We start from the raw sequence: 25,001 nt of genomic DNA on the forward strand, positions 1-25,001 counted from the left end.
GTTCTTTATCCTTCTCCCCAGTGGGATTCTATGAGAATTCATGACAATAGCTTCACAATATTAACTTCCCAAGAAGAAGCAGGTAAGTTGCATGCCCACATCTGACATCCCCCTAAACTCACCCATGCCCTGAAGGATCCTTATGCTACAGCTCCCAGTGGAGGACCCAGAGAGGACATAGCATGCAGAAGTCCAGCTATGGGGCGGGTTCCCACGACCCTGGTCCACACCTCTCAGCTCGGATGTGTGATGTCTCCCTCCTATTCTCCCCTCACCCCACCAACCCCCATCAGTTCAGGTACACCTCCTGCACATGTAATAAAAACATTCCCATTCACGACGACTCAGCTGACCATGTCCAGCCAACACGTGCCCCACCCCTGGGTCCATATGGGAGACACTTCCTCTCTGCTCTCCTGCCTGTGGCATATTTTTCTTTCACTCCCTGGGCCCCATTATAGTGTTTCCTACACTTACCCACACAGTCTCACCTCCCACCAAGTTCACTTTCCTCTCCAGGAATGCATCAACTCCTACAAGCCACAACATCAAATTCGGTTTCTGAATATTTCTTAAACGAATCCAATTCAAGTTTTGAAAAGAGCAAATTTGTGTCTTTTGAGAGAAAAAGTACAAATAAAATGATTTATTGTTCACTTATTTGAATTTCAATGAATCGATCTGTGGCTAAGTCACTCTCGACAGCGTTCTTTTGAAAGTTTCTCGGTCCACATTTCAAAGCACTTCAAAATGGCTTTGTCTCCTGTACCATCTCACTCAATTTCATGGCTCTGTATTTTTAGAAGATAAATCAATAGACAATGAATTCATCTTTTCCAGCCACAATCTGCAAGGCCTGTCTTTGGGGGTGGTAACAGTTCAGCATCCTTTAGAAATAAAAGAGGCAAAGATCCAAACATTTGATAAGAAATATTTTTAGCATTTACTTTAGTGTTTGTTTGTTTTTAAGGAATGCCACTTACAGATTGCTCTTCGAAACGTTGGGATGTCAGAGAGGCATTCAGATCACCACTTCCACAGAGCTTCTGTAAACAAGAAGAAAAATAATAATAACCCTGCTTTTAAAAAATCAAAAGAATATCAACCTACAAGGATATCCTTTATCGGGTGTTTCCCTTTGAAGCTGCCATTTTCATAGTTAAATGCAGGCTGCCTTCCGGAGTGTGTGGAAAGTCTTGGCAGTAAAAGGTTGACTCACTGGAGTCCATCTGGCTGCAGCCTCTGCCCTCTTAGTCATTGATCAGCATGTGGATATGGCCGATTCTGCTCTCCTGAAGGGCTGCTGAGGCATCCGTAGTTCATCCAAGTCATTAGCGTGCCTGCAACTTTGTCCCAGGGGAGGCAGTGAGAGCAGCAGGGCCATCCTGCCGGGTCCCTCCATCGAGGACCTGCCTGGTCCCCCAGCCATCAAAGAGAAAAGGGCTATCAGGTACCAGAGACCCGAGTTTATCAGTCTACTAGGACACATTTCAAATGTGACCACAAAGACCTTCCTCCAACCATAACCTCATGGGTCTAGCAACTGTACAAGAACCAACCAAAGAGTAAGGAAATGCAAATTCTCAACAAATGATCTCAGACTGGGAGGTGTCTATGTTTCCTACTTAAATATGCCTCTGACAACCTAGGAAATGATGCCACCCAGCACTGAACTGAGCGCGGTTCAGCAGTTAGTATGGGACGCAGTAAACATTTGCATTCTATCAGGTTTTATATGCACTAATGTGGGGTCCAGAGGAGCTCTGGGATTTTATGAAGGTTCTGGGTTAGATGTGAGGATAGCTACATGCACGGAAAGGCAGAGTGGAAGGGACAGGAGCAAAAGGTCTCCCAGCATTTTAGGGATGTTCCTGTTTGTCGGACACATTAGCCAGGGCTGCTTTCCTGTGGGAAAACATGCGATTTCTCCCTCCAAACAAGGCTGAGTAACTCTGAAGTTATGGGTAAATTTAGATACAGGCAGCAGGCCTGCGGAGTTTGCTTAGATGACCACGAAGCTTTGAGGGGGTGAAGATGGGGACCAGATGCACTATGGTCATTGGTCCTTCCCACCCACAGCAAAGATCAGGGAGATTCTGGCACAATTCAGAGATCCTGCCTAGATGGAAGGCAGGTTGCCTTCCAAGACATTCTCTCTCTTTCTCTCTCTCTCTCTCTCCCTGTCTCTCTATCAAGTGGAGCTCAGGCAGCAACAGAACCTGGAATTCTACAACAATACGGCATTTCTTCAGGCCCTAAGAGGGCTGACAAAGGGCTGCAAACAAACAGGGCTCTCTGGTCTACCCCCTCTGCATGCAGTGACACCAAGAAATGCTGCAGCGAGGCAGAAACGAGCCCTGATCACAAGTCAGCGTGGAGCCTCCCAAGCCCTCACCGGGGAGCAGAGAAGCCCTATGGTTGTTTGCAACTGTGCTTCTCCCATCACATCTGCCCCTTTCTCCCAGTCCCAGCTCGAATGTCCCTTTACTGTGAATACATTTCATTCAATTCAAATTCACACAGGATCCAGGGTGATTTCAGACACTTGGACCTTTCTCTAAGGACCTCAGCACTTCAGTCACTGGTGCCCCCCAGCTCTGGAAGTATCACCACTGCCCAGCTCGGCAAAGAGCCCTCACTCTCAATGTGGGCTCGACCTGACAGCAGACAAGGAAGGAGGCAGCTGGGCCTCTGTTGGTCACCTTCCCGTCCGTTTCCCAGTCGGTACCTCCTACTTGTGTTATGTGTAAAATGACACCCGGGGGAGTGGGACAGGACGGCCTGAAGACCACTCTATGATGACGATCAAATCTTACTCAACTCCCCCAATTTCAAAAGATTTCTCCTCATGCCTTTTACACTATTACTCTCCTCATGATTTATCTCCTGGAAGCTCAGCGATTCCTCTTCTGCCTGATTTGCAAAACTCAAAATACTCCGATCAGGTCTTCATGTGCAGAACCAACAAGTTAACATCTGCTGTCTGGTCCTCTGCAGCCTGATCACTCCCTGTTAGTGTCTCCAGTTTTAGGAAATGAATCAACGCTCCACTTAACCAATCCTGTTTGAAGGCAGTTCTGTAAAACTGCCAGTGCTGGGATCAGAATTCCTGTTTAAAGTGCATGGTCCCGTATCTTCTACTGTCACCTTCTGCTATCAAACAGAAGAGTGAATGTTTCTTAAAAACCATCACTCCTCAGACCAACACACCATTCACACTCTCCCCAGGGAGCCTCCCTGTACTTAATGATCACGTTCATTCAGTGACAAAATGAGCCCACATCGGGCTTCCCTGGTGGCACAGTGGTTGAGAGTCCGCCTGCCGATGCAGGGGACACGGGTTCGTGCCCCGGTCTGGGAATATCCCACATGCCGCGGAGTGGCTGGGCCTGTGAGCCATGGCCGCTGAGCCTGCGCGTCCGGAGCCTGTGCTCCGCAACGGGAGAGGCCACAGCAGTGCACATCAGTGAGAGGCCCGTATATCAAAAAAAAAAAAAAAAAAAAAAAAAAAAGAGCTCACATCACCACCATCATCTTACACACTATCAAAAATGAACAAGGAGCTTTTATTCAAATACTCAATAAGTCTTCCACTTAGAACAACGTGGAAATTAAATGTGAAGAATGATATTAATTCAACATTATGGCTCGTTTTACTCACAGAAGTCACAGAACTTAAAGTTATGGTACCCACAGCCGCCGTAACTGTCACACGCAGTATATACACACCAAGGAAGGAAAGTGATCACCATAAAGAAGACAGGAAAGGCTACAGAAGTACAGGAGTACCGGGTTACAGCTGCTGGGGGACACATAACTTTGCGTATTCCCGACACTCTGCATGGAACTGAAGGTATTATTCACTGAGTAGAAGTTGCATTATTTTCAGCTTCTTTGTAAACCTAGTAACTACATCACTGAATTTTTCATTTAAAAAGTACAATTAGTATTTTTCTTACAGGAATCCCTGGTATCCGTCATCATGAGAAGATTTTTTTTGATGTTCTCAACAAGCAAAATCAAGCACTCTAATCTTTCTTTTTGAATTTTACTTTTAAAAAGTTAACACACAGTGAAATTGACTTTTTACATGTGTGTACAATGCGATGACTTTTTTACACATGTATATATTTGTGTAACTACCACCACTATTGGGACATAAAACAGTTCCCCAAAAAAACTCCTGCATGCAATTCTACTCTTATCACATTGTTCCCTCACCCCTAATCCATGGCAGTCATTGACCTGTCCTCATCCTATAGCTTCATCTTTTTCCATAATGTCATATAAATGGAATACATGCAAACTTGACACTGGCTGACATCTTTCACTTGGCCCAATGCCTTTGAAATCCATTCAAGTTGGCATCTGTATAAACAGTTCTTTCTTTTAAAATTACTGAATAGTATTCCATCATTATGAGTGTACCATAGTTTGTTTATCCATTAAGCACTGGTTTTAACCATTTTAAACAAATGTTTCCAAGGACGTACTCAGGAAAAGACAAATAATCTTGAATATCATCAATGCTGAGAAGTCTTAATATGACAAAACTCTCTAATTATATACAAACATTCAGAAACTCAGCATTAACATGTTGGCATGAAGCTAGTCATCTCTTACACAACTCTCACTGTTACCTTTTAGATAAGTGGGATTTGTGTGTGTGTGTGTGTTTAATGACAGCAAATTTACATTGCTATTTCCATTTTATCTTGCTAAGGTGAAATTCATGGGAAGGCATGTAAATACATACAAGGTAATACATACAAGATTGCAAATGTATTAAAATGAGGAGATATTAGAATGGATGGATCAATTATTTTTAAAAAAAAAAAGAAAATCTCCTCTAGCCACCAAGGACCTTAAGAACAAGACACTGATGTGAAAAAACATTTTCTTTTGTGTACACTAAATGTGATCTTGTACAAATATCACCTCCCACGTGGCTGTCTGAAGGATCTTATCACGAAGAATTCACAGGAAGTTAAATAATAAGCGATGTAAACAATCACTGGCTGTTTAAACTTTACTGGAAGAAGACATAAACCCACATGCAGGAAAGCTAAATAAGAGTAAAAAGTTGGCTGAGAAGATCACTTAAGATTTTCTTTGGGAAACATTCTATTCAAGTACATGAGTATAGCAGATGATATATATTGATACGTTACATATTTAGTTAATTACTTAACCCACATCTATTTCTAAGACTGTGAATACTCGGGAAGAGCATACTCACAGACACAAAATACCTACAGGGGAAAGGAAGCAGCAAAAGGAGCAAAGGGGACCAGATGGCTAGACAGACCATTAAGCGATGCTTGGATACAGTGACAGAAGTCAAACAAATCACATGACAATCAGAGGTCAAAATGAGAATGCCCGTTCAGAAAAATTCGGGTCTACCAAATAGCTGAGTTTACTCGTATTCAAATTTTTTTAATACATCTTTATTGGAGTATAATTGTTTCACAATGCTGTGTTAGTTTCTGTTATACAACAATGTGAATCAGCCATATGTATACATATATCCCCATATCCCCTCCCTCTTGAGCCTCCCTCCCACCCTCCCTATCCCACCCCTCTAGGTGGTCACAAAGCACCAAGCTGATCTCCCTGTGCTATGCAGCTGCTTCCCATCAGCTATCTATTTTACATTTGGTGGTGTATATATGTCGATGCTACTCTCTCACTTCATCCCAGCTTACCCTTTCCCATGCCCCTGTCCTCAAGTCCATTTTCTACATCTGTGTCTTTATTCCTGTCCTGCTATTTTACATTTGGTAGTGTATATGTATCAGTGCTACTCTCACTTTGCCGCAGCTTCCACCTCCCCCACCGTGTCCTCAAGTCCATTCTCTATGTCTGCGTCTTTATTCCTGTCCTTCCCCTAGGTTCCTCAGAACCATTTTTTTTTATATTCCACATGTATGTATTAGCATACAGTATTTGTTATTCTCTCTCTGACTTACTTCACTCTGTATGACAGTCTCTAGGTCCATCCACCTCACTACAAATAACTCAATTTCGTTTCTTTTTATGGCTGAATAATATTCCATTGTATATATGTGCCACATCTTCTTTATCTATTCATCTGTTGATGGACACTTAGGTTGCTTCCATGACCTGGCTATTGTAAATAGAGCTGCAATAAACATTGTGGTACATGTCTCTTTTTGAATTATGGTTTTCTCAGGGTATATGCCCAGTAGAGGGATTGCTGGGACATATGATAGTTCTATTTTTAGTTTTTTAAGGAACCTCCATACTGTTCTCCATAGTGGCTGCATCAATTTACGTTCCAACAACAGTGCAGGAGGGTTCCCTTTTCACCACACCCTTTCCAGCATTTATTGTTTCCAGATTTTCTGATAATGGTCATTCTGACCAGTGTGAGGTGATACCTCGTAGTTTTCATTTGTATTTCTCTAATAATTAGTGATGTTGAGCATCTTCTCATGTGCCTCTTGCCAACCTGTATGTCTTCTTTGGTGAAATGTCTATTTAGGTCTTCTGACCATTTTTTAATTGTGTTGTTTTTCTGATATTGAGCTCCATGAGCTGTTTGTATATTTTGGAGATTAATCCTTCGTCAGTTGTTTCATTTGCAAATATTTTCTCCCATTCTGAGGGTTGTCCTTTTGTCTTGTTTATGGTTTCCTTAGCTGTGCAAAAGCTTTTAAGTTTAATTAGGTCCCATTTACCACTTATTGAAGATGCTGTCTCTTCTCCATTGTATGTTCTTGCCTCCTTTGTTGTAAATTAGGTGTCCATATGTGCGTGGGTTTATATCTGGGCCTTCTATCCTATCTCATTTAACTATATTTCTGTTTTTGTGCCAGTACCATACTGTATTGATTACTGTAGCATTGTAGTTTGAAGTCAGGGAGCCTGATTCCTCTAGCTCCATTTCTCTTTCTCAAGATTGCTTTGGCTATTTGGGGTCTTTTTTGTTTCCATACGAATTGTAAAATTTTTTGTTCTAATACTGTGAAGAATGCCATTGGTAGTTTGATAGGGATTGCACTGAATCCGTAGATTGCTTTGGGTAGTATAGTTATTTTCACAATATTGGTTCTTCCAATCCAACAGCATGGTATATTTCTCTGTCTGTTTGTCATCTTTGATTTCTTTCATCACTGATTTACAGTTTTCTGAGTACAAGTCTTTTGCCTCCTTAGGTAGGTTTATTCCTAGATATTTTATTCCTTTTGTTGCAATGGTAAATGGGATTGTTTCCTTAATTTCTCCTTCTGATTTTTCGTTGTTAGTGTATAGGAATGCAAGAGATTTCTGTGCGTTAATTTTGTAACCTCCAACTTTACCAAATTCATTGATTAGTTCTAGAAGTTTTCTGATAGCATCTTTAGGATTTTCTATGTATGGTATCATGTCATCTGCAAACACTGACAGTTTTACTTCTTCTTTTCTGATTTGTATTCCTTTTCTTTCTTTTTCTTCTCTGACTGCCTTGCCTAGGTCTTCCGAAACTATGTTGAATAAGAGTGGTGAGAGTGGACATCCTTGTCTTGTTCCTGATCTTAGCAGAAATGCTTTCAGTTTTTCACCATTGAGTATGATGTTTGCTGTGGGTTTGTCATATATGCCCTTTATTATGTCGAAGTAGGTTCCCTCTATGCCCATTTTCTGGAGAGTTTTTATCATAAATGGGTGTTCTTGTTCCTGATCTTAGCGGAAATGCTTTCAGTTTTTCACCATTGAGTATGATGTTTGCTGTGGGTTTGTCATATATGCCCTTTATTATGTCGAAGTAGGTTCCCTCTATGCCCATTTTCTGGAGAGTTTTTATCATAAATGGGTGTTGGATTTTGTCAAAAGCTATTTCTGCACGTATTGAGATGATCATATGGTTTTATTACTTGTTAATATGGTGTATCACATTGATTGCTTTGCATATACTGAAGAATCCTGGCACCTCTTGGATAAATCCCACTAGATCATTGTGTATGATCCCTTTAATATGTTGTTGGATTCTGTTTGCTAGTACTTTGTTAAGGATTTCTACATCTATGCTCATCAGTGTTACTGGTCTATAATTTTCTTTTTTTGTGATACGTTTCCCTGGTTTTAGTATCAGGGTGATGGTGGCTTCATATAATGAATTTGGGAATATTTCTCCCTCTGAAATTTTTTGGAAGAGTTTGAGAAGGATTGGTGTTAGCTCTTCTCTAAATATTTGATAGAATTCATCTGTGAAGCCATCTGGTCCTGGACTTTTCTTTGCTGGAAGATTTTTAATTACAGTTTCAATTTCATTACTTGTGATTGGTCAGTTTATATTTTCTAATTCTTCCTGGTTCCATCTTGGAAAATTGTAACTTTCTAAGAATTTGCCCATTTCTTCGTGGTTGTCCATTTTATTGGCATATAGTTGTTTGTAGTAGTTTTTTATAATCCTTTGTATTTCTGTGTGCCAATTGTGTTTTCTCCTTTTTCATTTCTAATTTTATTGATTTGTGTCCTCTCCCTTTTTTTTCCTTGATGGGTCTGTCTAAGGGTTTATCAATTTTGTTTATCTTCTCAATGAACCAGCTTTTAGTTGTACTGATCTTTGCTATTGTTTCCTACATTTCTTTTCCATTTATTTCTGATCTGATCTTTATGATTTCTTTCCTTCTACTGACTTTGGGGTTTTTTTGTTCTTTCTCTAGTTGCTTTAGGTGTAGTGTTAGATTGTTTATTTGAGATTTTTCTTATTTCTTGACGTGAGATTGAATTCCTATCAACTTCCCTTTTAGAACTGCTTTTGCTGCGTTCCATAGGTTTTGGGTTGTCATGTTGTCATTGTCATTTGTTTCTATTTATTTTTTAATTTCTTCTTTGATTTCTTCAGTGATCTCTTGGTTATTTAGTAGCACACTCTTTAGCCTCCATGTATTTGTGTTTTTTACAGTTTTTTTTTCTGTAATTGATTTCCACTGTGGTCCAAAAAGATGCGTAATATGATTTCAATTTTCTAAATTTTCTGAGGCTTGAGTTGTGACCCAAGATATGATCTATCCTGGATAATGTTCCATGAGCACTTGAGAAAAATGTGTATTCTGTTGTTTTTGGATGGAATGTCCTATAAATATCAATTAAGTCCATCTTGTTTAATGTATCATTTAAAGCTTGTGTTTCCTTATTTATTTTCATTTTGGATGATCTGTCCATGGTGAAAGTGGGGTTTTAAAGTCCCCTACTATCCCCCTCACTTTCAGTCTGTATGTGTCCCTAGGTCTGAAGTGGGTCTCTTGTAGACAGCGTATATATGGGTCTTGTTTTTGTATCCATTCAGCCAGTCTGTGTCTTTTGGTGGGAGCATTTAATCCATTTACATTCAAGGTTATTATTGATAAGTATGTTCCTATTACCATTCTCTTAATTGTTTTGGGTTTGTTTTTGTGGTTCATTTTCTTCTCTTGTGTTTCTCACCTAGAGAAGTTTCTTTAGCATTTGTTGTAAAGCTGGTTTGGTGGTGCTGAATTCTCTTAGCTTTTGCTTACCTGAAAAGCTTTTGATTCTCCATCGAATCTGAATGAGATCCTTGCTGGGTACTCTTGGTTGTAGGTTTTTCTCTTCCCTCAGTTTAAGTATATCCTGCCACTCCCTTCTGACCTGCAGTTTCTGCTGAAAACTCAGCTGATAACCTTATGGGGATAACTTTGTATGTTATCTTTTGTTTTTCTCCTACTGCTTTTAATATTTTTTCTTTGAATTTAATTTTTGTTAGTTTGATTAATATGTGTCTTGGTGTGTTTCTCCTAGGGTTTATCCTGTATGGAACTCTCTGCACTTCCTGGACTTGGGTGACAATTTACTTTCCCATGTTGGGGAAGTTTTACACTATAATCTCTTCAAATATTTTCTCAGACCCTTTCTTTTTCTCTTCTTCTTCTGGGACCCTATAATTTGAATGTTGGTGCATTTAGTGTTATCCCAGAGTTCTCTGAGATTGTCTTCAATTCTTTTCCTTCTTTTTTCTTCATTCTGCTTCTTGGCAGTTATTTCCACCATTTTGTCTTCCAGCTCATTTATTCGTTCTTCTGCCTCAGTTATTCTGTTATTGATTCCTTCTAGTGTATTTTTCATTTCAGTTATTGTGTTGTTCATCTCTGTTTGTTTGTTCTCTAGTTCTTCTAGATCTTTATTAAACATTTCTTGTATTTTCTCAATCGTTGCCTCCATTCTATTTCTAAGATTCTGGATCATCTTTACTATCATTACTCTGAATTATTTTTCAGGTAGATTGCCTATTTCCTCTTCATTTATTTGTTCTTGTAGGTTTTTCCCTTGCTCTTTCATTTGTGACATATTTTTTTGCTGTCTTATTTTTTTGTTTGTTTTTTGATGGGTGGCATTGTGCTCCTGTCTTACTGGGCGTTTGGCCTAAGGCTTCCAACACTGGAGCTTGTAGGTTGTTGGGCAGAGCTGGTTCTTGGTGCCAAGATGATGACCTCTGGGAGACCTCACTCTGATGAATATTCCCTGGGGGTCTGAGGTTCTCTGTTAGAACAGTGGTTCAGATTTGGAGCTCCCACTGCATAAGCTTCGGCCCAACCCCTGCCTCGTGAACCAATTCTGTAAGCTGTGCAGGGTGGCAAAAAAAAAAAAAAAAGAGAGAAAAAAGGAGAACAATAACAAAGAGTAAAAACTAAAATCAGACTAGGAAACTAACAGGTATGTTAAAAAGAGTGTAAAAATAAAAATATAGATGAAACAACCGGAAGGGAAAACAGAACCACAATAGTAAAATAGAGGAGAAGAAAAAAAACAGGGGAAAAAAAAGGCGGAAAAGGCCTTGGCGTGGAAGGTAGGGCCTAGGCAGAGGCAGGGTTTGGGCAGCCAGTGGGGCCTATGCTTAGGACCCACAGGATTGGAAAAGGCCATGGGGGGGTGTCAGAGCTGGGGCTTAGGCTCAGCGGAACAGAAGGGGCCCCAGCCTCTGGTCTCATAGGGTGGGGGACCCCGCCTGGGAGCCCAGCAGGCTTCCGGGGCCTGAGTGGGTAGGGCAAACGCTCTCCACTCCTCTCCCGCTCCTCTGGTCCTGGGAGGCCCCTCCTGCCTGCCTTTCCTGTTCTCCCCCAGCCTCCCTCCTATGCCCCCAGGACCAACGCAGCCTGGAGGGGGCCTCTGAGGGCACAGGACTCGGCCCAAGAGCCAGGTAGACTTTCCGGGCCTATTAGGCAAGGGAAATGCTCAGTGCACTCCCTCCCTGATCCGAGCCCCCACGGGTCCATCCAAGCATGGGAACCCCTCCCCCCTCTCAGCCACCCCTCAGGGGCGCCAGTACTGTTCATCTTCCATTTCTCCTCCCCCCTCAGTCCCCCCATGTCCGACCGGTTCCCTTGGGGGTTCCTCCCGTCTCCATGGGCATCAAGGTCCCGCACCAGCATCCGGCAGGCACCCCAGTTGTGGGGAGACATGAACTCCACGTCTTCCCACGCCGCCATGTTGACTCTGCCCTCCATATTCAATTTTTATACAACTTTTTAGGAGGTTATTAATCATACAATCAAGGTATACACATTTATTTTTCCCCACCCCCAAGATTATTCACTTAAAGTGATTACCCTGGAATATTATCTAATATACAAAATATAAGTCAGGTGCGTGTATGTGCACGTGTGTGTATACACATATTCACTACCTATCCACCAGCAAAGTAAAGCCCAATGCTTGTTTTTATAAAGTTTGAACTTCCAAACCCAGCCCCACCTATTCATTTATACATTGCCTATGTACATATCTATATATATATTTCTATGGTTAATTTCATGCTACAACACCAGAGTTGAGTAGTTACCACAGAGAGAGACCTATGGCTCACAAAGCTGGACCTATTCATTACCAGGTCCTTTACAGAAAATGTTTGCAACCTTGGTATAATGAACTTTTCTTACCATATTCAGTAATATTTGCTTACTGACCTTCCATAATTGTTTTCATTACTATTAGCAGTAGATACTTTAAAAGATTAACAGTACCCCCTTTACTTTGCTTAGTAGTTCATAACTGACAAACACACACTCCTATTAACTTCTTATAAGGAGTCTATGGGCTGTCATTAGTAATTTACAATGTACAAATCGGGAGCCAGAGCTAAGAGGCTAGATGGTTGCCAAAGAGAAGCAAGAGAGTTAGCCCTTCATCTGAGTCCTGGGTATCCACTCTTCACTGAACCACAACTGTGCCCAAAACCAGAAGAATGCAAAAGCAGAACACCTCATCTGACATACAGGCAGGCAGCTCTGCACAGTAGTAGACAAACCTCTGGAGTCACAAAGACCTGGATTTGAATTCCACTTCTGCTACTTCTTGGCTCTGTGTCCTTGAAAAGTTTACTTACTTAAAGTTTAGAGATGGGAGCATCTCTAAAAGGGGCAAAAAAACTCCTTGTAAGTTATCAGGAAAAAAATTCCTTCATTCAAAGATATCTACTGAGTACCTTCTTTGGGTCGGACACTGCACAAGGCTCTTTGTATAAAGAGTGAGCCCGATAGATGTGGTCCAATGAGATGACATTTACATTGCACTTTGCAGAGTTTCTTACACATAACCTCTCAGAGTGCTACTGGATTGGTGTTGCCACTCTATTATTTTTATTATTATGAGGACAGTGGATGTGTTTGGGAAGCCTGGAGAAAACAACTCAATGAAGGTGGTAGGCAACCCAAGTCCCCCCGCTTCATTCTGACCATCCCTTCCTCACTGACACTGTTATGATGACAGATAGACAATCAAGGTATAACATATCTCGGGACAGTGCTGTCTTCCCCTCTCCACACAGCTTATCAACCTGTGCCCACTCCCTCCACGGTTCCGATCCGAGGCAAACCCACTTATTGCTATCCCCGGTGTTCACAGCAGGTACAGCAAGCACCACTATATGCTATTGATTCTTCCTGCCCTGCCTGTGAGCAACATGGCACCAAGCCCATAGGGTTCCTTTCCATCTGCTCATCCAGCGCCCTGGGTAGTTGTTATGGTAGCAGAGTTGCCTGGCAGGAGGGGAAAGCCCATGTGATACATCCTCAGAAGTAACTCTGACACCCCCTACCGTCCTCTCCAGTCACACTGCTTTCCTGCCCTTCCTGACAAATACCAGGCACACTCCTGCCTTCCTGGAATCTGCACGCTGGCTGTTCTCTCCTTTAGAAATGCTTTGTCTCCAGATATGCACATGACTTGCTTCCTTGCCTCCTCTAGGACTTTGTGTAAATGTTATCTTCTCAGAAGAGATATTTCCTGACAACTGTGTTCAAAATGGTCACACCTCCACCCGAGCACTCCTCTGCTTTATTTTTCTCCATTAAATCTATCACTTTCTGAATGTATCTGTAGCCCGCCACCATCTAGAACAGGATCTCCATGAGGAAATACCCTGTTGTCTGTTTTGTTGACTGCTGTGTTCCCAGTGCCTGAGGGCAGGATCAGCACGTAGTAGGTATGGGAAGGAGGGATGGAAAAAGAAAAAAGGGGCCAATCCCCTGAAGCACCCTGGGACATGGTTTACATATTTATTTGTCTCACTGACCCCATTTATGTTGAGCAATGATTTCTGAGATAAAACAAAAATAGTAAAGAACACGTAACTGAAGTGTAGAGAAATTGATGCACTTGTTTAATTCTGCAAGCCGTAGGTTGTTTCCTCTCCTCTCTGGTTTGTTATTTTGCTTCTCTGTGGTCACTAAACTGAAGCTCTGCGGTTGCCAAGCAGAGTTTCTGGATCTATCCCAACAGGGTACTTCTCTAAACCACTCAACTCATCCGCTTAAACTTGCACCAAAGCGAGCTGTTTAAAACTCCTAGGGAAGGATGTACCCCATTGTGAGATTACACGGATGGTGCGGCGGGGATGGTAATAATCCTTCCATTCAGGATTACTGGCTATAGACCACGATAATAAGCCATTCCAGCACCATAATTATCCCTGCATTTAAAAGGGCACAGTGGACAAAGAAAAACATATATCTTCCCTTGATGATCGACATTTTTTAGATTACCAGCTCTGAGTTCTCCCAACTTGCAGCTGTGCATTTCTCTAAAGTCCTAATATACACAGTTTTATGCACAGGCTTTGGATTCAAACAGTACTGGATTTAGATGCTGGCTCTGACACTTACTAGCTGGATTATATTAGGCAAGTCACTCAACCTCCTTGGCCCTTGATTTCATGCTGAAAAGGTAATGATAAAAATAATAACGGTAGAAATACAACCATAATCATAGCAGTGAGTCCTTGTTAGGCACTTGTGACTGTCATGTACTGGGCTAAAAGCATTCTATTTTGCTAGCATCATGAACACCAACCGTAACTACTCGGATTTACTCCCCAACCACTTGAGTCTTAACCTCAAAACACATCCTCTTCAGGCCTTTCCGACCACATACTCAGAGCAATCACTCCCCTCTCACCTCAACTGGTTGGTTATCTAGCACTGTCTAGAGATCGCCTCGTAGTGTTGGTCACTGTTTGCAGTACCTCATCTAAATCTCAATTCCATCATCAACAGTGGAGATGAAAACCATAGGGGACTCTCTGTATTCTCTAAACACTTAACTGATTTTCCAAGGCATGAGAAAGTATTTGCAAAATAACTACTGGGGGGGAATGCTGACAGGAGAAGGAAGTAAGAAAAAAATAGCAAGATAAGGAGAAAAGAAGGAAAAATAAGCTCCTCTCCCTCTGAGTCTCCTTAATTTTAGTTTCTTCATATTGAATCTGACATTTGAGAACTCCTTCAGAACTCACCTACCCACTCAGGGCCTCCATATATCACCACCTTCCCCAACCAAACTGAATTTCTTATGGCCCCACAGCACCTAGCAGTCAACTTCAGACACAAAGTAAGTCAATATATTTTACATAAGCAAGGTTTGCAGAAAGACTGGGAGAAGAAGACAGCTTCCAATCTGACAAGAAAGGCTGACTTCTACACAACTAACCGAATACAAGGTGGTGGTGGTGGTGGTGTTTGGCAGTAGGGGGAGATGCCCTAACCGCCTGCTAAGCCCCAAGTCTTGGTGATGAGACCAATGGAAATGAAACGGTAAGACTACCTTTCGCCCATCAGAAGTGGGACATACACAGCCACCTACTGGAGACAATCTGGTTGTCAGGCAACCATCATAGGCTATCAGCCTGAGTAAAAGTGATAACATACAACTATGGTGATAGTTGTTAATAAAATAACTTGTCAATCACAAAAAGGGAGAGGTCCTGCAAGGAAGCCTAGGTAAAAGTGTGGACCTGCCCATTTGAACCCTATGGAGGGAAGAGGAAGCCTCTTCCACAGGACTTTAAGAATCTCAGCTTCATTGGCAAAGCAGGTTGGCATGTGGAGATGGATGCAGTGGGTCCTAGCAAACAAACTGTAAGTGTGTCAAGTTCTCATCTACAGCTCAATCCCTCCTGTGGAATGGACAGCACACGAGATGCCATTTCAGTGTAGAACCTACCTGTTGTCCGTGCAGTGATTCATAGAACAATCTCCTGACTCTATGTGACTTCTCATGTAGGCTGACTTCAGGGAGTTAATACACCTAACATGGATTTTTCAAGTATTTCCAGGCCCTGAAATAATTCTTTTTCCCCGCAAGTTAATGAAGTAGGTGTTGATTATGATCTGGCTTCCAAAGTAACTTGACAGCATTGAAACAATGAGCTAGTAATGTCAAAATGAGCATTACAGTCTATATAGTATTTAATTCTCACTAAAAATTAGTTGTGATTGTCATTTGCAGCTTAGTCTCATGATCATTTGTTTATCATGAGTCGGTCCTCAGAGCCAGGAGGCCACTGGACAGTTAATACAGGTCTTGGAGCTTGCGACCTTCTTAGGGTCTTATCCAATGACACTCCTGCCCAGCACCAATATGCCTTCACATCTCGACCTCCTCTACCTATTCTAATCCCTTTCTCTCTACAGACTTCTACAGAAAGCAGGATGACGTCAGCGCTCAGCAACAGTAAAAGTAGCAATGCTTGCAAATGAAGGCAGGAGGGTCATATTGATTGTAGAGTTGGGAAAGGCACCACAGAGAAGGAAGATTTCAGCTGGGCCTTGAAAGATGAGAGGAATGAAGAAAAAAAGGGAGGAGAAGATGTAAGATGTAACATGGATAAATGAAAATTTCATAGAACATTAAAAGTAAAGGAAGTAAAACAGTCCAGCATGACTCACAGTTTTTTTTTTCCTCTTGAGCAAATAGCTGAATAATGGTGATGTTGCCAAGACACGATGGTCTGTATTTGGGGCAAACTCCAGGTAGACAGTGAATTCTGTCATGAGACAAGGGTTCTGTGGGGTATCAAGTGCAATATGAATCCAGGGGTCAAGAAAGAGTCTGGAGACATGGAAGTAACCTAAATGTCCATCGACAGATGAATGGATAAAGAAGATCTGGTACATATATACAATGGAATATTACTCAGCCATAAAAAGGAATGAAATTGGGTCATTTGTAAAGACGTGGATGGATGTAGAGAGTGTCATACAGAGTGAAGTAAGCCAGAAAGAGGAAAACAAATATCGTATATTAACTCATATATGTGGGATCTATAAAAATGGTATAGATAATCTTACTTGCAAAGCAGAAACAGAGACACAGACACAGAGATCAAATGTATGGATACCAAGGGGGAAGTGGTGGTGGGATAAATTGGGAGATTGGGACTGACATTATACACACTACTATGTATAAAATAGACAACTAATGACAACCTACTGTATAGTACGGGGAACTCTACTTAATGCTCTGTGGTGACCTAAATGGGAAGGAAATCCAAAAAAGAGATGCTATATGTATACATACAGCTGATTCATTTTGCTATACAGCAGAAACTACCACAACACTGTAAAGCAAATATACTCCAATAAAAATTAATTTTAAAAAAAAAGAGAGAGTCTAGAGAACCCCTTCTACCAGTGTGTCATTTATTCTAAACCTACCTCCTCCCGTTTTGGTTTTATGGCTGGTTGGAGCACCTGAACTGACTATTCCAGTCTCCACCTGCCCTCTACATTCTCACATCCATTACTCCTCTTCCCTCACACTTAAATTTCTTCTTTGCCTCAAATTCTTTCCCCTGTAACTGTCAGCCAACACTTCCTTTCCTTTGCTGACACTGGCAGGACTAGAAAGTGATTGCAGGACATTCAGGCAATACTACTGAAGCTCAACCTGGCACCAAGACGGCATCGGGCACTAAAACATGAGACAAACCCCCATGGGTGCCTGAGACCACAGATGTTCCATCTCTCACCCCCCTCTGGAAAGCTCCACACGAAATAAGTTACACCAAGGATACTGGCAAACATCCTATTAACCTCGTTGTCCACTGGGCTTGTCACATGCCAATCCCTACCTTCTTCCTCATTTCCTCCCCCATTTCATGAAAGCCGTAGAACTCTGTTCTTCATTAGGAAGAAACAGATAAACCAGATCTGAGACAAGGACTAACCAACTCCAGAACTCACAGATGACAGGAATTCAGCAGGACTTCCATTCATTTTATTTTTTTAATAATTTTTATTGGAGTATAGTTGCTTTACAATGTTGTGTTAGTTTTTCCTATACCGCAAAGTGAATCAGCTATATGTATATATATCCCTTTTTTTTTTTGGATTTCCTTCCCATTTAGGTCACCGCAGAGCATTGAGTAGAGTTCCCTGTGTATATTTTATATATAGTAGTGTATATATGTCAGTCCCAATCTCCCAATTCATCCCACCCCCTTCCCCCCTTGGTATCCATATGTTTGTGCTCTACATCTATGCCTCTATTTCTGCTTTGCAAATAAGTTCATCTGTACCATTTTTCTAGATTCCACATATGTGATATTATACGATATTTGTTTTTCACTTTCTGACTTACTGCACTCTGTATGACAATCTCTAGGTCCATCCATGTCTCTGCAAATGGCAGGAAAAACTACCATGTGACCCAGCAATCCCACTCCTGGGTATATACCCAGAGAAAACCAAAATTCAAAAAGATACATGCACCCCATTGTTCACTGCAGCACTATTTACAATAGCCAGGTCATGGAAGCAACCTAAATGTCCATAAACAGAGGAATGGATAAAGAAGATGTGGTACGTATGTACAATGGAATATTACTCAGCCATAAAAAGGAACGAAATTGTGCTATTTGCAGAGACATGGAAGGATTTCCATTCATTTTAAAAATACATAAAGAACAGACTTGTGGTTGCCAAGGGGGAGGGGTTTGGGGGAGGGAAGAGGTGGGAGATTGGGGTTAGCATATGTAAGCTTTTATATAGAGAATGGATAAAAAACAAGGTCCTACTGTACAGTACAGAGAACTATATTCAATATCCTATAACAAACTATAATTGAAAAGAATATTTTTAAAAAGAATGTTTATATATGTACATATATAGGTATAACTGAATCACTTTGCTGCACAGCAGAAATTAATGCAACACTGAAAATCAACTATACTTCAATAAAAAAATTTTTTAATTCATAGATAATAAATTCAGATTTTAAATGAGTATTCAACTTGGGGTCTACACCTGTCTAAATCTCTCTATATCTTCAGTCAATACTATATAAAAAGAGTTCCTTGATGGTATGATGGAATATTACTCAGCCATAAAAAGGAACGAAATTGTGCTATTTGCAGAGACATGGAAGGATTTCCATTCATTTTAAAAATACATAAAGAACAGACTTGTGGTTGCCAAGGGTGAGGGGTTTGGGGGAGGGAAGAGGTGGGAGATTGGGGTTAGCATATGTAAGCTTTTATATAGAGAATGGATAAAAAACAAGGTCCTACTGTACAGTACAGAGAACTATATTCAATATCCTATAACAAACTATAATTGAAAAGAATATTTTTAAAAAGAATGTTTATATATGTACATATATAGGTATAACTGAATCACTTTGCTGCACAGCAGAAATTAATGCAACACTGAAAATCAACTATACTTCAATAAAAAAATTTTTTAATTCATAGATAATAAATTCAGATTTTAAATGAGTATTCAACTTGGGGTCTACACCTGTCTAAATCTCTCTATATCTTCAGTCAATACTATATAAAAAGAGTTCCTTGATGGTATGATGAGTTTTTTCCAACAAAACCAAAAAAATGCTGACTTTAAATCATAAACTGAAGACAAGTCAAAGAGAAGACACTAAGAAAAGCCCTATGAATGCACACACTGCCATCACTGATTTCTCTATTAAAGAAACATTGATGGAGCACATACCATGGGCCAGGCACAGAGCGGGGCCCTGAGCAAAGACAAGTTAGACAAGACTTCCCCAGTCGCACCACCCCAAAATTAACATAGCCTAGTGCAAAAGAGAAGCAAGGGAGGGGCTAACTTCTGTGCCAAGTGATGAACTAGATCCTCAGGTAGTGAGAGCAGCCCACCCAATACAGGAGGAGGAGGAGGAACGGGGGGGGCGGTGGAGAGCAGTGGGTAGGTGAGATAGTGCACCTGACCACAAGTGATCCTACGGGTCTGATGAGCTACAGCCCTGTCTCTCCATCCTCTGCAAACAGCTCACCAAGCAGATAAATGGCAATGAGGGGCCACGGAAGAAAGACTCAGTCTCAGTCTAGGTCAATTATTTTTAGGGCAGGAGAAGAGAAGCAGAAGATTCTTTTTCAAGAAAGAAGTTTTTAATTGTTGTTGTTTGTTTGTTTGTTTAATGGCTGATTTAAATCAAACTACCCAGAATAACCTGAAGGACTGTACATTCCAGGCTCTTCTGCATTTAGCTGGAGAAGAGAAATAACCACTACCACCCATCTGCAAACTATCCATCTGCCATCACATCACTGACAGCCCTCAGCACAGCCCACAGCCACTGCAGATACACGTCATGTCAGAAAGCCCTCCAGCCTTCATTCAAGGCAGAGCAGAATGCCCACCACCCTTGACCAACCCCCATCCACACTTCAGGCCTGTGTTTGTCATATTTCCTCACCTATCAAATCCTACTTATCCTCTGTGCCAACCTGAACACTGCCTCACACATGACAAGCCCTTGGGTCCCCACATATGATCTCCTCCAACCACTGAGCTGTCAGGAGAAATGCTTGAATGTTTTGCACAGACAGCCAGCCCCAATATCTGTTTGCCTCTCTGCTACAATTAATGCTATGTCCTAATAGATCACAACTTGAAGGCAGGGTCACATTCTTATCCATCTCTTATTTCCAACAGAATCTTTATGATGCCCGAGTTAGAGTAGGCATTAAATATTTATAGTCAGCAAAATAGTTTAACAGCTAACTTTTAAAACAGCTTACTCTAATTTGAGTTTGTTAGCCTATCAAGGCCAAGAAGCCCACCTATTTTTTTTCTGGTCAGTTAATAAATAACACGAAGATAAAGATTAACATTAGTATACAATTTAACATCTTAGCCCCTTCATACTAAACTATGAATTAGGAACTATGTTTAAAAATTCACTTAATTTATATTTTGATTAGTGGAAAAAGATATTTCAAATTTACAAATAACAGTAAACATCATAAAAAACTGTTACAAAAAGGATTTCATAAATGTTAATGGTTATGAAACAAACAGTTAAGTCATTTAATGGTTAATGGTGTCTTAACATAGTAATGCTTCCAAAATAATATGGTCTTCAAATATCCACAATCCCACTTCCCAGTGAAATCTAAATGTATGGCATAATTAAGAGGCTTTGGTTCTAAAAATAAAATAAAAAATCCTAGTGGAATAACCAGTTTTCTCCATAATTGTAACACTAACCTAGAATATAAAAAAATTAAGCCATTGTCTCAACACTGAAACCTACTTCCAGTGCCATAAATGTAAGATTTTTTAAAAAAACTAATTAAACTGATTATCCTTATAGTTATAGTTGTTCATCTGATGATTACGTTTAAATTAAATTCATCCTAGAAATACAATATTTGTCACATAATTATATTTGGTTATTTTTACCTTATAGAAATACTAAAGCTTTATAAAAATCACTGAATTGATAAGAATTTGTTTCCTTTAATATTTGGTTTTCTTTTCATTTTTAGAGGAGGCAAGTGAAGTTGCCCACAGGTAAGTGTGCACACACGTGCACAGGAGCAGACACTCACGCAGGTACGTACTTGTGAAGGAGAAGAGAGTTCCAACTCTCTGGCAGTCAAAAGGAGACACATATTCTTACATTTCTTAGGAATGTGAATATGCATTTTTGTCTGTGGGTAGTGGAGACAGAGAGATAGAAACAGACACACATTTCAGCAAAAAGTTCAAATTATGCTCTTGATGCCTTTGCCAGGAGATGGAAAAAAGAAAACTCATCCAATAGGGCTTTTAATGCCTTGAAGTATTCTAGGAAGGTTATTTGTAATACTTTTAAAATACATAGAGGTCAACCCCAAACAAATGGGAACACTGGGTGCAATCAATATTACCTTCGTTTAAATTCTTATAAATGACATCCTCTCCATGCAAGCTAACCACAAAAATAAATCCTACCCAAATTTTTCAAGGGCACTGAATACACTTTTAAAAGAAGAAAAAAAGACAAACAGGAAAGTGCCCAGCCCTGGTCTCACCTCTGGCCCTTCTGGTGCATCCTCTCCAAGGGGAGTTTTCTGGAGCACATCAACGATGCCACTGCTGGAAGCCCTCCTGTCCTCGGCAGGAGAGGCGTAGGTCTCCTGGGAGTCTGTTTCCACCACATGGAAGTGGCCTGCTTCTTCCTGGCTCCAATCCAAATCTTCTTCAGACTGTTTCAAAGAGCTACTGCTACTTCTGGGAACGATCCCTGCCGTCGACAGGCTGCTAGGCACCGAGGTGTAGGACGACTGGGGCTGAGAGTAAGACCACCCCTCCGGGGCCAAGGCCTCAGCCTCCAGGAGGTCAGGGACAGAGAGGCTGAGGCGGCGGTCCAGACAATGCCTGTCCCGTAAGTCCAGGGGTTTGTCTGAGTTCTTTTTCACCTTCCTCTTGCTCAGGTTGATTAACAAAGGCCTGGTCCGCTGTTTTAAAGAGCCCCAGACAGAAGGTTTATCCAGATTCATGGCTGCATGAAGACCCAGGAAGTCACTCTGGGAAACAGTGTGTCTCTACAGGCCCTTCCTAGGAAACAGAAGACAAGAAGAAAGAACATGAAGCTACTCTGTGCTGTCAGGGCACATCAAAGCGGAAAACATGACTCAAGAATCTCACCCTTCCCATTAAGTGATCAAGATCGAAACATTTGATTGGTAACATCTACAAATATCAGGAAGAGCATTCTTATGGCACTGAATTTTTAAGATCTTTTTATCAGAGTAGTTACAGAAAAGTTAAAGCAATGAATGCATGAAACTATAAGGTTGACACAAAAAATGTGACATTAAAAGACTGTTTTCTGGGCTTCCCTGGTGGCGCAGTGGTTGAGAGTCCGCCTGCCAATGCAGGGGACGCGGGTTCGTGCCCTGGTCCGGGAAGATCCCACAGGCCACAGAGCGGCTAGGCCCGTGAGCCAGGGCCGCCGAGCCTGCGCGTCCGGTGCCTGTGCTCCGCAACGGGAGAGGCCACAACAGTGAGAGGCCCGTGAACCGCAAAAAAAAAACCAAAAAACAAAAACAAAAAAAGACTGTTTTCTGAGTTTGGCTTATTTCACTCATTGCACTCCAGGTTCATCTTTGTTGCTGCAAATGACAAAATTTCCTTCTTTTTATGACTAAATAATATCCCACTGTATATGCATATATATATATACCACATTTTCTTTATCTATTCATGCTTCAGTGGCCATCTAGGTTTTTTTTCCAAATCTTGGCTACTGTGAATAATGCTGCAGTGAAAAGGGATGCAGATATCTCTTGGAGATACTGATTTCATTTCCTTTGAGTATATACCCAGAAATGAGATAGCTGGTTTAATTCTAGTTTTTCATTGTTTAAGGAACTTCCATACTGTTTTCCCTAACTAGACCAATGTATATTTCCGCCAACAGTGTGTAAGTGTTCCCTATTCGCCACACCCTCGCCGACACTCATCTCTTTGTCTTTTTTATTTTTATAATCACCATGTATTTTTGAAATTTGCTAAGAGAGTAGATCTTAGGTGTTCTCAGCACACACACGCACAAAAAAATGGTAAGTATATGAGGTGATGGAGATATTAATTAACTTGATTGTGGTGCTCATTTTGTAATGCATATTAAATTGACCACTGTATACCTTAAATATATGCAATTTTTATTTGTCAATTATACCTTAATAAACCTTGAAAAAAACAATAAAAATAAAAAGTAAATAAGAAGGCTTCTTTCTTATCTCCTCTCAAGAGAAAGCAGAGCAAAAGGCATTTACTAGAAAAATAACAGCATCTTTTAACCAGTATGTTCAAGGGAGTCCCTTTCTATGTGTCTAAACCCAGAGTCAGCAAACAATTTCTGTACAAGGCCAGTTAGTAAATATTGTAGACTTTGAGGGTGAGATGGTGGTCAAGCTACTCAACTCTGTTGTTGTGACACCAAAGGAGACAGAGATAATACCAAAATGAAAGCGTGTACCTGTGTTCCAATAAAACTTTATTTATAAAAACGGGCAGCCGACTGTAGTTTGTCAATCCTGCTTTAAGCTTATCATCTTCCTTTCTAGAGTTAAGTGTGCACTTTGAAGGACAAACAACTGCTCATATCAACTAGGATTCCATCTAGTATCTTTAAAATTTATATTAAAATAAGAGTGAGAGGTCTGCCCTTATTCCAGTGTACCAGATCAGAAGAACTGGCAAAACTTCTATAATGGAAATATTAAGAAAAGCAACCTTCAGAGCTGCAGCTTGAGAATGAAAGAGTTAGAGAAAACGTTTTCCACAAACAGTTGGGTGTGAGTGATACGAATGCTTCACAGACAAATATGATACATTATGGTGAATGCTATGCAAGAAAGGAAGTAATTTAAGATATCACAAGGCGGACGCATTAGGAATCAGATTAAAATCAAGTTTGGAGCAATAACCCTTATTCTCCGTGTTAAGTACCTCAGAATAAATCTTTCCAATATGAAAAAGTACAGTGTGGTCAAGTCACTCTAATTTGGCCTGTACTCACATTGACACATTTGGCTGAGGACAAAAAAGACCAAGAGCCATGGCAAAAAGCATTTTCAAAAATCAAGGACTTCATGCATTTGTACCCAGCCCAGGATATTTAGTCATTGGGAAGTCACTGCCTTTTGAAGGGCAGGACAATACAACTCTACAGCTCTTGCCTGTTGACCATTAGCATCCCAGGATGAACTTAGTATCTTCAAGTAGGCAATGTGGAGATGAATGGATTCTAGAGGCAGACTCCACAGGTTGGAATTTTACTTTTTTATGTTCTGCTTAGGTGTACTATCACACTCTCAATTTTTTCACCTATCCACTGGGGATTGTATCACCTAGTTTACAGACAAAATGAGATAAAGTGTTAAGTCCAGTGTCTGAGTATCCTTAGGTGGACTATTACACTAAGTCTCAATTTTTTCACCTATCCACTGGGGATTGTATCACCTAGTTTACAGACAAAATGAGATAAAGTGTTAAGTCCAGTGTCTGAGTATCTGATACAGAGAAAGTGTTCAGTCAGGAAAAGCTATTTTTTATTACTACTGATAATACTATCATAATGTCATATTTTGATATCTTAACTCAAGTTACTTAAGAGCTGTCTCATTATTATTTCCATTTTTATGCATAAGTTTAAATATAACTACCTCATAGGGATCTTGTGAGGACTGAATGAGTTAGTCCATAAAAAGTACTTAGAATAATGCTTCACATAGATTAAATTTTTAATATTACAATGTTACCCAGCTTTTTTTTTTTTTTTTTTTTTTGTGGTATGCGGGCCTCCCTCTGTTGTGGCCTCTCCCGTTGCGGAGCACAGGCTCCTGACGCGCAGGCCCAGCGGCCATGGCTCACGGGCCCAGCCGCTCCGCGGCATGTGGGATCCTCCCAGACCGGGGCGCGAACCCGGTTCCCCTGCATCGGCAGGCG

General features: G+C 40.9%; 1 protein-coding gene across 1 annotated transcript in view; it reads right to left on the minus strand.

The window, feature by feature from the left end:
* Positions 1-25,001, minus strand: part of MCTP2 (multiple C2 and transmembrane domain containing 2) — a 254,744-nt gene that overhangs the window by 171,259 nt on the left and 58,484 nt on the right. Inside the window, exons 2-3 of the mRNA XM_055088201.1 lie at positions 21,578-22,103; positions 984-1,046 (exon numbers count right to left, since the gene is read on the minus strand). Coding sequence (XP_054944176.1) covers positions 984-1,046; positions 21,578-22,045 — 531 coding nt within the window. The 5' untranslated portion in view covers positions 22,046-22,103. The remainder of the gene's footprint in view (positions 1-983; positions 1,047-21,577; positions 22,104-25,001) is intronic.

The sequence above is a fragment of the Physeter macrocephalus genome, chromosome 11 (genome assembly GCF_002837175.3).
Source record: "Physeter macrocephalus isolate SW-GA chromosome 11, ASM283717v5, whole genome shotgun sequence".
Classification (NCBI taxonomy): Eukaryota; Metazoa; Chordata; class Mammalia; order Artiodactyla; family Physeteridae; genus Physeter; species Physeter macrocephalus.